Genomic DNA, 12,549 nt, shown 5'->3' with positions numbered 1-12,549 from the left:
AGTATAGCTTGGAAAATGCTTTTTTGATACTGTCAAGCCTAGTGACATTTTATGTAGACATCGTGATGTAGTAAAAAGCTGTACAATCCAGAGCTCAAATCATAATTCTGGAATTTATTATCTGGGTAACCTTAGACACCCTAATTTCTGTGCACCCAAGAGTTCTCATATGTCAAGAGATAACCTCTACCTCTGAGGATTAATATGAAGATTGTGTAAAATATGCACATAGTACAGCAACGCATGATCAAAGAGCCAAGGAAATGAATAAGGATTTAGGAGATTTTGAAATACACAGTTTACCAGCTTCGTGTTATGGTCATTTATACAATTCTCCATTCAATGATGAAAGACTACACATTCCGATTCAAGAACACATGAATGATTTACAGAACGTGACCACTTACTACACCACAAAGGAATTCGAAATATAAACCAAACCAATATCTTAGAGAAGGCATTATTTGTCTTCAACACATTATAAAATTAGAAACCAAATAACAACTGCAAACACACACACATTTAGAAATTTTAAAACCATTTCCAAATAGCTGAGGGAATACAGAAGAAACTACAATGAAAATAAATCTAGGAACTGAAAAATAATGAACATAACATATGTCAAACTTATGAGAAGTAGCTAAAGGTATTCTTAGAGGGAGAGTCATAGCCTTGAATGCATATTTAGTAAAGGAATAAGTACTGGCATTCATCTTCCAAGTATTTAAGTATTTAGGGAAAAAATCAACCAAGAAAACACACCAAGACAGCAGAAAGAAAGAAATGATAAAAATAAAGCAGACATTCATTAAATGAGGGAGATAAGCAATAAATAATATCAATAAAACTAATATTTTGTTCTTTGAAAAGACTAATAGAAGTGATAAATCTGCAAAATTCAGTAAGACAAAGAGCGACAGGGATATTGGCATAATTTTTTAATCTCCTTTAATTCCCACGTGAAAATAAACAAGAATACCTAGATAACAAACCAAACTTCTATAAGCAACATTTATAACAAAACAAGGTAATCCACAGACTCTAAATAAAAGCAGGTACAGACAAACCATGATTTGCATGGTGTCTTAGTCTCTTTGAGCTGCTATAACAAAATACCATAGACTGGGTGGCTTAAACAGTAAATATTTATTTCTCTCAGTTCTAAAGGCTGGGAGTCCAAGATCAAAGTGTTGGTAGAGTCTGTGTCTGTTTCTCTTCCTGGTTCACAAACGTCTGCCCTCTTGCCGTGTCCTCATATGGTAGAAAGAGCATCTCTTCCTCTTCTTATAAGGACACTGATCCCATCATGATCTCATCTAAACCTAACTGCCTTCTAAAGACCCCTCTTCTAATACCATCACATTGGGGTTAGGGCTCCGACGTGAATTTGGGGGGGACATGGACATTCAGTCAATAACACATGGTGCTGGTGACGGTAGAGAAGAAGCCCAGGTCTGTTGCAGGCCATCAGTTGTCTCTGGGAACACACAAAACCCTCTTCCCTCCACACTGAAGATCAGGAGTGGGATCAAAATTCAACAGGCCTGTGACAGGAGTGACAAAGGAAAAAAGCAGATCCAGATAAAAACTGGTGATGTCATGGGGGAGTGGGAACAGCCAGGCAATCCCAGAAAGAGGGCTGCTGTATCTGACCCTCTGCTCAACTAGGAGAGAAGCTCTGGAGTTGAGAGAGAAACACTGGAAAGGCAGGCAAATTAATTTTGCATGAAAATGAGCAGCCCAAAACTATTAAAGTCAGGTTCCCTACAAAAGTTACAAGAAAAAGAGAACAAGGAGCAGAATGCTATCCTATAGGCAGTGAAAGCTGCTATAAAGACACATCCACACGGAGCACAAACTGTATTAACTACTGTGAAATGAGAGTTCCCGTTGTGGTGCAGTGGAAACAAACCCAACTAGTATCCATGAGGATGTGGGTTTGATCCCTGGCCTCCCTGGGCTTGGTCGTTTAAGGACCCGGCGTTGCCATGAGCTGTGGTGGAGGTGTGGCCTTAAAAGGACAAAATACCAAAAAAAAAAAAAAAAAAAAAAAAAAAAAAATGTCCAACATCTGAGAGTCCTGAGAAAGGAAAACCAAAGCAATAGAATAGAGGAAGTACTAACCTTTTCTGAAATATAAAAAGATTTGAAAATACGTATCGAAAGCACACAACAGGTATCTGCAAACACCCATCACGAATGACCAAAAATAAGATGTATTCCAGATAAATTACAGGAGTTTACATTTCTTTTAAAAATGGCACCTCTTCCAAAATGAAAAAAGTGATTTATGAAGGAGAGAATATTGGGTTATCATCAGACTTGCCAGCAGTAAAGCTTTAAGTCGGAAGAAAATAGAGTAGAAGTTTCCTGATGGCCTAGCGGTTAAGAATCTAGCATTGTCACTGCTGTGGCTCAGGTTCAGTCCCTGGCCCAGGAACTTCCATATGCCACGGGCACGGCCAAGACAAAGAAGAAAATAGAGTAATATATAAGAACACCCAGGGAAAGAATATGTGAGCTGGGTTATTTTATATCCAGGAAAACTGACTTTCAAGATGTAAGAATATAAATTATGGACCATGTTATCTTGTGTCCATGAACCTTTTCTGAGGGAACCACTAAAAGACATGCTTCAGGCAACCAACATGAACTCCAAAAGGACTCTGAAGATATTCATGTATTCAGCAGAAAGTGACAGAACATTGGAAATCGGGTACACGCTAAGCAGAAAATTAAATATACTGATGTAAGAACCCGTGGCCAGCATTTAAGACACAAGTTCTATGTAGATCTACAACTACAAGAGAACTAAAATGAGGAGTAAAATACCGAAGAGCTATTTGCTCTGCTAACATGAATACCGTGCAAAATGCAAATGACCGGGGAGAATATAAATTGAGGCAAACCCTAAAAATAGTCATGAGTTGTCTGGCTGTGTGCGAATAGGTATTGTAATACTGAGACTGCTGCCAGTGAAATGTGAAACAAGATTAATGAGTAATTATGAGATCGTCTAATTCTGTCATCCCCTGTGTCCTTGATAAGGAAGAGTTGCGAGGGAGGGGTGGGGGGAGAGGCCAGTGTCTTAGAGACGAGGTTGGGTTAAAAACCGAGTGTCCTGAATTTAAATTGAAAGTATCCAGTCAAGTCAGGCAAAGGCCTCAAAACAATGACCAGCTCAGTAGCAGCGAGTATCGCTGGGATCCCAATCATTTCTTTCTTTCCTTTTTTTTTTCTTTCCTCTTTCTGTTTTTTTTATTTTTTATTTTTTTGGCTTTTTAGGGCCACACTCATGACATATGGAGGTTCCCAGGCTAGGGGTTGAATCAAAGCTGCAGCCGCCAGCTGACAGCCCCAGCAACTTGGGATCCGAGCCACGTCTGCGACCTACATCACAGTTCACAGCAACACCAGGTCCTTAACCCATCGAGCAGGGCCAGGGATCGAACCCTCATCCTCATGGATACTAGGAGGGTCTGTTTCCACTGAGCCACAACGGGAACTCCCCAGATCGTGTTCTTGAGACACTATTTCTCAATGACTAAACCAGGGCTTCTTGGAGGAAATTGGTGATTTGGAATAGGAAGCACTCGAGATGAGCTGGGAACTGCTCGTCACACCTGAGAACAAAGAAGCTTTGCCAAAGACGACTAGAGTCATGTCCAAAGAACCTGTGGACCGAATTGGAAAAGCTTTCATGAGTACAACTGGGATCATTTGACCTACAATAAGGATAACAGTTGTAATGGAGTGAAACCAATCTCATATGTTTAACTCCCTGAGTTTGTAATGACATTTGTTCAGTTGTAATTGGTCATCCTTAGAGGATGATAGAAAATCAATTAATTCTATAAAAACTAATCAGGTAAAGAAGAAAGCATGCATCTTGCCTTCTCCTTGGGAACTGTATTACCCAGTAACTAAGTAACGCAGGAAGGGAAGCATCTCATTCGAAAAGTAGTCCAACTAATAAGTGAAAAAGAAATGACAACTTCAGGAGTTCCCTCTGTGGCGCAGTGAGTTAAGAATCCAATTGCAGTGGTTCAGGCCTCTGTGGAAGTACAGGTTTGATTCCTGGCCAGGCACAGTGGGTTAAAGGATCTGGCATTGCCACAGCTACATACTTTGCAGCAGCAGCTTTGATTCAGTCCCTGGCCCAGGAACGTCCATATGCCATGGGCTGCATCCATTAACCGAAAGAAAGAAAGAAAGAAATGATAATTTTACACACTGGATGAATCCACCGTCTAAGCAATGAATATCCGTATGGCTAATGTCACAGAGAGAGAAGGCAACTAGACGTGCCTTCTGATCAAACCTGAGTCTGATGAAACTTTGGATCCAGCTGCCAATTTGCAGGAAGCACAGAGGACAGCAGGACCTGGTGAACTAGACCATGAATGTACACTCAGCAGAATCCAGACTCCAGGAAGCCACCGGTCAAATGATTCAGGGTCTTCAACTGAAAAGGAAAAAAGAGGAACCTATAGATGACAACACTTAAAAGCCATTGCCAAAAAATCAGCTAAGGGTTCCCATGGTGGCTCAGGGGGTTAATAACTTGACAGAGCGTCCGTGAGGGTGCAGGTTGAATCCCTATCCTTGCTCAGTGGTTAAGGATCTGGCGCTGATGCAAGCCGTGGCATAGATCACAGACGTGCCTTGGATCTGATGTTTCTGTGGCTGTGGTGCAGGCCACAGCTGCAGCTCTGATTCGACCCCTGCCTGGGCACTTCCATATCCTGCAGGTGTGGCCATAAAAGAAAAAAAAAAAATCAGCTAGACCCCTTCATCACTGTCTCCTTCAGCTCCGAATTATTCAACCACAAACTTCGTGCAAAATGATTTTGAACTTCCAGGCTCTTGAATTCCCTGTTAAAGTGCACAATTCTGGAAAAACCTCTTAAATTTTTTAAGACTTAAAAAAAATCATTTATATGTTGTTTGAACATTTAAATTGAATTTCTTTGGCTTTGATTATTAATTCAATTCAAAAATGATTATTGATTATTAATTCAATTCAAAAATGATTATCTTGTGGAGTCAAATGTACTAGATTTACAAACAAAATGAAACCACCCAAAGAAAGAGGCTTTTCAACTAATCTTTTACTTTTTTCAATGAAAATGCTATGTAAATATGTCACCCATACCCTTGTTTTTTAAGTCCTGCTCTTCTGATGGGTTTATATCTAGAATAAATAATTACACCTTTCCTAAGCTGCAATTTGATTCCTTAAGTGTTTTGATCATTATTTCAGGTGCCTGGCAGTATCCTCTAGAGCCAGAAGAGGGCACTGCAGAGCAGTGTAGCTCTGAACTACTTCGAGACCATCCTTTGCTAAAAAAGAGAACTGTGCAAAGCCTTACTAAAGACATGAGATAACTGGATAATCACTATAGGCCTTCTTTATTTACCAGGAGAAAGAACAGCTTCTAAATACATATCAGGCTATGAAAGATGATAGATGGATAGATAGAGATAGATAGATAGATAGATACAAGTATCTTCCTTCTTCTTTCAAGAATATCCCAAAACTCAATTGAAGTTATTCTATTATAGTATTTATTCTTCGACTTTATTCTGATGTTCGTTATAAAACCAGTTTTCAGGAACTCCTTTGTACAGATTAGTAACATTTTGTTTTACTCAGTTCAAGTTTAGGACAAAGGCGATTTGGTGGCCGGTTAGAAACAATGCTCAGTGCAGAAATAATTTTGGAAACAATATAACAGATGTTGTCCCCTTTCTGCAAAGGTTTTGCCCAACAGGAAGAACACCGTTGTAAGTGGCCGCTGCCTGGTTACAGGGGCAGTTGCTGGGTGATTGAGTTCAGACCATCCCTGTTCACTGAGGGAAAGACAGCTAAGGCATGTCTCTGTCCTTTGAAGATGAAGTGAGCATTGTGGGGTCCATCGCCCTCTCCTAAAAGTTGTATTCTCAGGGCCCCTGGGGCCCGGGCCCTTTCATGATCATGTGATCGCTGAGGTGTCAAAAGAGCCGAAGTGCCACCATCATGAGACCTCTCACCTGAGTCTTCTGTCTCCATAGTGACTCTGAACAGTGCTCCTTGGGAAATGGGCTGTCACCTCGGGGGAGATTAAATCACTGCCAAAGTCCCTCGCCTGCGGAGGGGAGGGGATGTAGGAACATTCCATGGTACAGCCTTTTGTGCGCTACCCTGAAGATATAATTTCAAAAAAAAAATCACTTCCACTCTTGTTTCCTTGGTTACACATTATTCTCCCGAGAGTTCTAGTGAATAATGAAACCAGCTCAGTTGTTTTTGTTTGTTTGTTTGTTTGTTTTTTTCATTCAATGATGAATGTACGGCATATGGAGGTTCCCAGGCTGGGGGTTGAACCGGAGCTGCAGCTGCTGGCCTACACCACAGCCACAGCAACGCCATATCCTTAACCCACTGAGTGAGGCCAGGGATTGAACCTGTGTCCTTGAGAATCCTAGCCGGATTTGTTACTGCTGAGCTACGACGGGAACTTCAGAAAACAGCACAGTTTTTCAGTCAAAAAAGGGGGAGTTCCCTGGTGGTCTGGTGGTTAGGATTCAGCGCTTTCACCAGTGCAGCCCAGGGTTCGATCCCCGGTCTGGGAACTGAGATCCCACATCAAGCAACTGCATGCTGCAGCCAAAAAGAGAAAGAAAAAGAAAAAAAAAAAAAAAAAACAAGTGTACTGCCTTTCCTCACGTGAGGGAAATTGCCAGTGTATCCATGTTGCTTCTCAGGTTCGTTATGGATCTGCTGGGACATAGGAAGGTGCCTGGCTGGTTATGATGGTATCTGGGTTGTCAGCTGTGGTGTGATGAGCAGCCCTTTCCAGCTCCCTGGCCTTATGGACGCATGGCTGACTTCACAGTATTTGTTTATAGCTTTGTTTGCAGCTTGGAGCTCTGTGACTTTGCCCCTCAGATTATCTAACTTCTGTTCAGAAGAAACTGGACGGTCCATTTTATCTGTTTGCAGAGTTGTTCTGTCTCCTGCTTGCTTTTTGCTCCTTCAGCTTTGTTTAAAATACCGTACGCTTAGCGTGGTTCCTCCACTTGCCTCGCTTAAAGGACCACCTAGTTCAGCACTTATGCAGATAGTTTGCCCCAAATTAAATTTGCCCTGTGCACGTATTTCCACCTTCAGTCCTTACCCACTGCTGCCTTTGCTATAGAAATTTGCACCATCCTTTCAAGGCCCAGTAGGACTTGTGCTTCTGCTTCTTCAGTTGAGTCCTTGCTAACTATTCCAGATACACCTGTTTCTCCCCTACCCAGACTGTACATGCCCCTGCATCTTTTCTATGGTACTTACTTACTACGTACTGTATCCTACTTTTTACTATATCCTATTTTTGACTGATAATCTCATGTATCGTAGCCTTGCCTTTATAATGGGGCTTGCTTTTTTTTTTTTTTTTTGGTCTTTTTGTCTTTTTAGGGCCGCACCCACAGCATATGGAGGTTCCCAGGCTAGGTGTCGAATCGGAGCTGTAGCTGCCGGCCTACATCACAGCCACAGCAACGCAGGATCCGAGCCGTGTCTGTGACCTACACCACAGCTCACAGCAACACCGGATCCTTAACCTACTGATCGAGGCCAGGGACCGAACCTGCAACCTCATGGTTCCTAGTCGGATTTGTTAACCACTGAGCCACGACGGGAACTCCAGAACTTGGAGTCTTAGTTACCTTTGATCTCCAGTAGTCACGAAAATCATACTAAATGCTGAGGGAATCTAGTCTAATCTATTGATGAAAATGAACAGATCATTGTCGAGTATTAGCTATGTTGTATGGCTGCACTTCCTAGTTACTGAGTCTTCCTAGGGCGGTGTACCTCTTTCTTCTTCCTCTGCCCTTTTCCTGCCCACTCTGGCTCCCTGCACACCTGTCACCAGTCTCCCTTCTGCACCCGTCAAGGAGGACAGAGCAGCGTTTGGGAGTGTATCTTCTGGTGTGTAGCCAGCCTCTAGGATTTTCTTTTCTCTTCTTTTTTTTCTTAGTCCTTTCCCCTGGAATCATTTCATCATTGCCAACGAGGGAGAAACCTTGAATGGTCCTCTCATTTATCTCCATGTCTTTGGGCAGAACAGCTTCTCAGCTCACCATTCTGATTAGTTTTGAGCCACAGCCCAGATCCTGAAACAGATGTAATGGGATTAGAGGCTGTTTTACTGAGCAGCGGCAATGGGGCTCCAGTGGTCCTTTCAACATTAAAACCTTGGACACTGAAAAGCCTTTCTGGATGTCAGGAGACATTATTACCAGTGAGCACAGCCAATGCGTCACCTCCAGAGCGTCACGTGACCCCGCAAGCTTGTTTGTGGTTCTGTTCAGATAAAAGTAACGATGGAAATTAAAATTAAACAATAGAATCAATCATGTCATGATGCTTTCATGAAAAAAAATCGTATTTAATGTTTTAATTGTCTTCTCTGTCTCACGTATGTAATGGTTTATCAGTTTATTTCCCCTTTACATTGTGAAACTAAAGTCAGCCTCATAATTTTACAGCTCCGCAAGTCTGTCTTCAGCATCAGGGCAAGGAACCTTCTGGAAAAGGAGACAGCAGTCACTAAAATCCTAAGGTAACACCCTTTAATATCGATACATATTTAAATCCAAGTGGGAATATAGTAACCACAAAAGAGCTGTTTTTTAAAACGATGAACTAATTGGAAATTCCCTGATGGCACAGTGGGTTTAGGAGCTGATGTTGTCACTGCAGCAGCTTGGGTTGCTGCTGTGGCTTGGGTTCGATCTCTAGTCCATGGATTTTACATGCTGCAGGCATAGCCAAAAAACAAAACAAAACAAAAAACAAACAAAAAATCCCACAAACAAACAAACAAAAAAACCCTAACTTTCTGAGTATAATACATACTTTCTGGTAGGAAGTAGGTTTGGGTAACTACATACTTACAAATAGTGTGAAATACCTCATTAATGTTTTACCTGAAAAAGGAATATTTTATCAACTCAAATGGCCATTTTTTTCTCTTTCATGCGCTTAAATATAAATTATAAGTACAAATACTTACAGAAAGATGAAGATAACTTTCATTCTTACAGGGTTTTTTTCCTTTTGTGGTAGCTGAAGGATGGATCACAATCTAAGGGGAAATGGCAAAAGGGAAAGCTTTTTTAAAGCATTAATTATGATTTATTAATTGATTAAAAATAGATTTACTTAAAACCTATAAGAAGCAAAAGCAAATCTATTTTAGAATCCTTATAAAAACATAGAATTTCAATGCTGCTTTCTAAAATCTGCCTTGAAATGAAGTCTCCGAAAGGAAAATTAAGCTAGCTATTTGAGGACATTTTGTAAGACTGTGTTATAAAGTAACGTGATCATTATAAAAATGCATCAGCAGAGTTCCTGCTGTGGCTCAGTGGGTGAAGAATCTGACTGCAGCAGCTCGGGTCTCTGAGGAGGTGTGGGTTTGATCCCCCCTGCCCCTCAGACCCAGCCCAGGGGGTTAAAGGATTCTGATCCAGCGTTGCCACAGCTGTGGCTCAGATTCGATCCCTGGCCGGGGAATGTCCATATGCCATGGGTACAGCCATAACATAAAACGCAGAAGCATTTGGAATGTCATGGATTGGTATGTGTATCACATAGCACGTGTAAGATACGCCTAAATATTGGGCGCTGGAGGTGGAACAGTGCCTATAGTTAATAACACTGGACCGTATACTTGAAATTTGCTAAGAGAGTAGATCTTAATGTTCTCAGCACACCCACACACACCCACACACAGAGTAGCCATCTGGGGAGACGGATGTGCTCACTATATGCGCTACTCATTTCCCAATATATAGGGAAACAGAATCACGCTGCACACCTTAGATTTACACAGTATCATTTGATGATCATTCCTCAGTGAAGCTAGGGGAGAAATGGCGTTCCTGTGACCAGCTGCATTTGGAACGGTTTTAGAAGAAGGTAAGAGTTGCAGCTCACTGGTGGCCTAGAAATCCAGCATTGTCGCTGCAGTGGCTTGAGTCCCTGATGTAGCTCAGGTTCTGTCCCCGGCCCCAGAACTTCCACGGGCTGTGGGTGCAGCCAAAAAAAAAGTACTTAACTACAAGAAGGAAAGAACTCTGAGACACGGTGACGCAGACTCGGTATCTTAATAGATGGGACCATCTTGATACAAAAGAGCGGCCCAGTGGAGACATTTCAGCCACTCGTGGTTTTCCTACTTAGAGCCCTTCGTTTCATCTAGGAGGTTCCTCCCCAGGGAGGCATGCAGAAAGGACCTGAGCTGGCGCATTGGGCCATTTCCATCAGAGATGGGCATTTATGCTAATCTAGGTGCAGCGCAAGTGAGAGTAAAGGCACGGAAACTTTACACCCAGTGTCATGTAGGAGGGAGATTTTATGAAATAGGAATGTCTTCAAAATAACATTTTATTAATTGTTTACATATTTGGGGGGAAGAATACAAAATACATTCCTGATCGAAGGTATCTGGAGGCCTGGTTGTGTAAATTATTTAAGTTTAGAATCTGGGGGAGGTGAATCAGGGTCCCCCCAGGTCTCACGTGGGCTACTGGACTTGGTCTTAGGAAGCCTGAACCAGCATCTGGCTCTGCTCCTCTGTCACCTTGACCAGCTCACTTATCTGACCCTCCATTTTCTCATCTGCCTTTGTGGTATAGACTGCCCAAATAGGTCTTCTGAATAATCTGCTGATAAAGCAAAGTGAAATATAACATTTAACTATGCAAGGGACACCACCAGTTCAACAGTCTTAATAACGTCTCAGAGGGGGTGGGCAGGGGTGGATATTTATAAGGTTCTGGGTTTGGGTTTAAGTGTCTTGAGTAGGGAGATCTGGTTGTGAGTGGACAGGATTCTTGATATAAGGGTTTAGATCCTTTTGCAGAATATACAGCTATTGAATCATTATGTTGTACACGTGAAACTAACATGCTGTATGTCCATCACACCTTGTTAAAAAAAAAAAAAAAGCTAAGGACTCTCCGGGATATGCAGGTACCCAGTACCTGTTATTGACAGGTAACCATTACTGGTCGGGGGAGGGCAGCACAGAAGGTGGGGCGAGGAAGAGGCAACATACCTGTACCTGTCCACGGCCTTTCCCCCCTCTGTGGCTCAGCATTTCAGTCATCAGCTATTTAGACGGAGCCTGCACTTCGGGTTTTCATGTCCCCTCTTGGTTTGGGGTGATTCTGAGAAGAGGGAAAATCAATGGGGACTTCACGTTGCCATCTTCACTCCAGAAATCTGTTCTCTTCTATGCCTTTTGAATTTTTAACCATATGTATGTATTACCTTTAAAAAATAAATACAACTGGAGTACCCATTGCAGCGCAGCAGAAACAAATCCGACTAGTAACCACGAGATTGCGGGTTCGATCCCTGGTCTCGCTCAGTGGGTTAAGGATCCAGCGTTGCCATGAGCTGGGGTGTGGGTAGCAGACGGACTCGGACCCTGAGTTGCTCTGGCTGTGGTGTAGGCTGTCGGCTATAGTTCCAATTGGACCCCCAGCCTGGGAACTTCCATATGCCACGGGTGCGGCCCTAAAAAGACAACAACAAAAACTGCTTAGGATGGATGGACCGAGCTGGGCAGGGCCTTGGCCTGAGCCTTGATGCATGCCAGTGAATCTGAGGTGACTGCCCAGTTGAGTGACCTGTGGTCTAGAGAAGGGAGCTCGCCCATTAATCCTAAGTTCAGATGAATGGATTTTTGGAAAGTTCCTGAAGCTAATAATGAAGTCACTACTGGTTAAGGCCTTCCATTTCTGAACATTCATTTCCCGGAATGAATATTAAAGTCAGATTGATGGAGAGGCCTTGGTTCTCGGTACTGATGATTAAGCTGTGGGGTGACCAGTGGTCTCAGTTCTCAGGGGACCCACCTTTCCAAATATCCATCTTCCACTTGAAATAGCATCCGCGTTGTTCCAGCCAGAGGTGTGCTATATACTTGCCGGTGGATGGGAGATTCCAGCCCACAAAGGAAAGAGCTTTTCAGAGGAAAAGGGCCCCAGCTTCTGAGTATCTGAAACCTTGGCGGACTCACCAGTGATTTCTACACATGATCTTCTTTCATTTGTGTTCTTATACTTATTTTCTTTTTAAATTAATTCATGCTTTGAAAATTGGAATGAACTTTGGGGTATGTCTGGGAACGCTTTAATGAGAAATGAAAGTGGGGCATTTTTACAGACCTTGAGAGGACTGTCACCAATTTAAATGCAGGTGACATTCTCGGCACTAGGAGGCCAGTCTTATCCTGAGCATCCTCTGAGGGAGAGCGTGGCTCACGGATGAAATGCTAAAATCCAAGGTTGCTGTTAAATTCACTCTTGTTTTGACTTTGTCTGTCCTGTTCAGCTCCGCTCAAGAAAGCTTCCTTCCAAAGGCAATGACCTTTACAGCCACATGGGAAGAAACCGAAACAAATAGCAATGAGCTTTCAAGAGCGCCACTCCCTCTACCGGGATTGAGCCCTGAAATTGAGCAAAAATGCATTATCACTTCTGCTAGGCTGAAGGCATGGA

At 42.6% G+C, this 12,549-nt stretch overlaps 1 protein-coding gene across 7 annotated transcripts in view; it reads left to right on the top strand.

Annotated features, from left to right (window-relative positions):
* NALCN (sodium leak channel, non-selective) overlaps nucleotides 1-12,549 on the top strand; it is a 317,004-nt gene that overhangs the window by 242,719 nt on the left and 61,736 nt on the right. For all 7 annotated transcript variants that reach the window (XR_014819860.1, XM_084982252.1, XM_084982251.1 and 4 more), the window contains one exon: nucleotides 8,524-8,597. Coding sequence is in view for 6 of the 7 variants with exons in the window: in XM_084982252.1 (XP_084838378.1) it covers nucleotides 8,524-8,597 (74 nt within the window). In the remaining variant the exon portion in view is untranslated. The remainder of the gene's footprint in view (nucleotides 1-8,523; nucleotides 8,598-12,549) is intronic.

The sequence above is a fragment of the Sus scrofa genome, chromosome 11 (assembly GCF_054392235.1).
Source record: "Sus scrofa isolate SSC_HxYL_T2T_F1_AM1 chromosome 11, Sscrofa_HxYL_maternal_Yorkshire_Landrace_v2.0, whole genome shotgun sequence".
Lineage (NCBI taxonomy): Eukaryota > Metazoa > Chordata > Mammalia > Artiodactyla > Suidae > Sus > Sus scrofa.
This window is presented reverse-complemented; position numbering and strand designations above follow the sequence as displayed.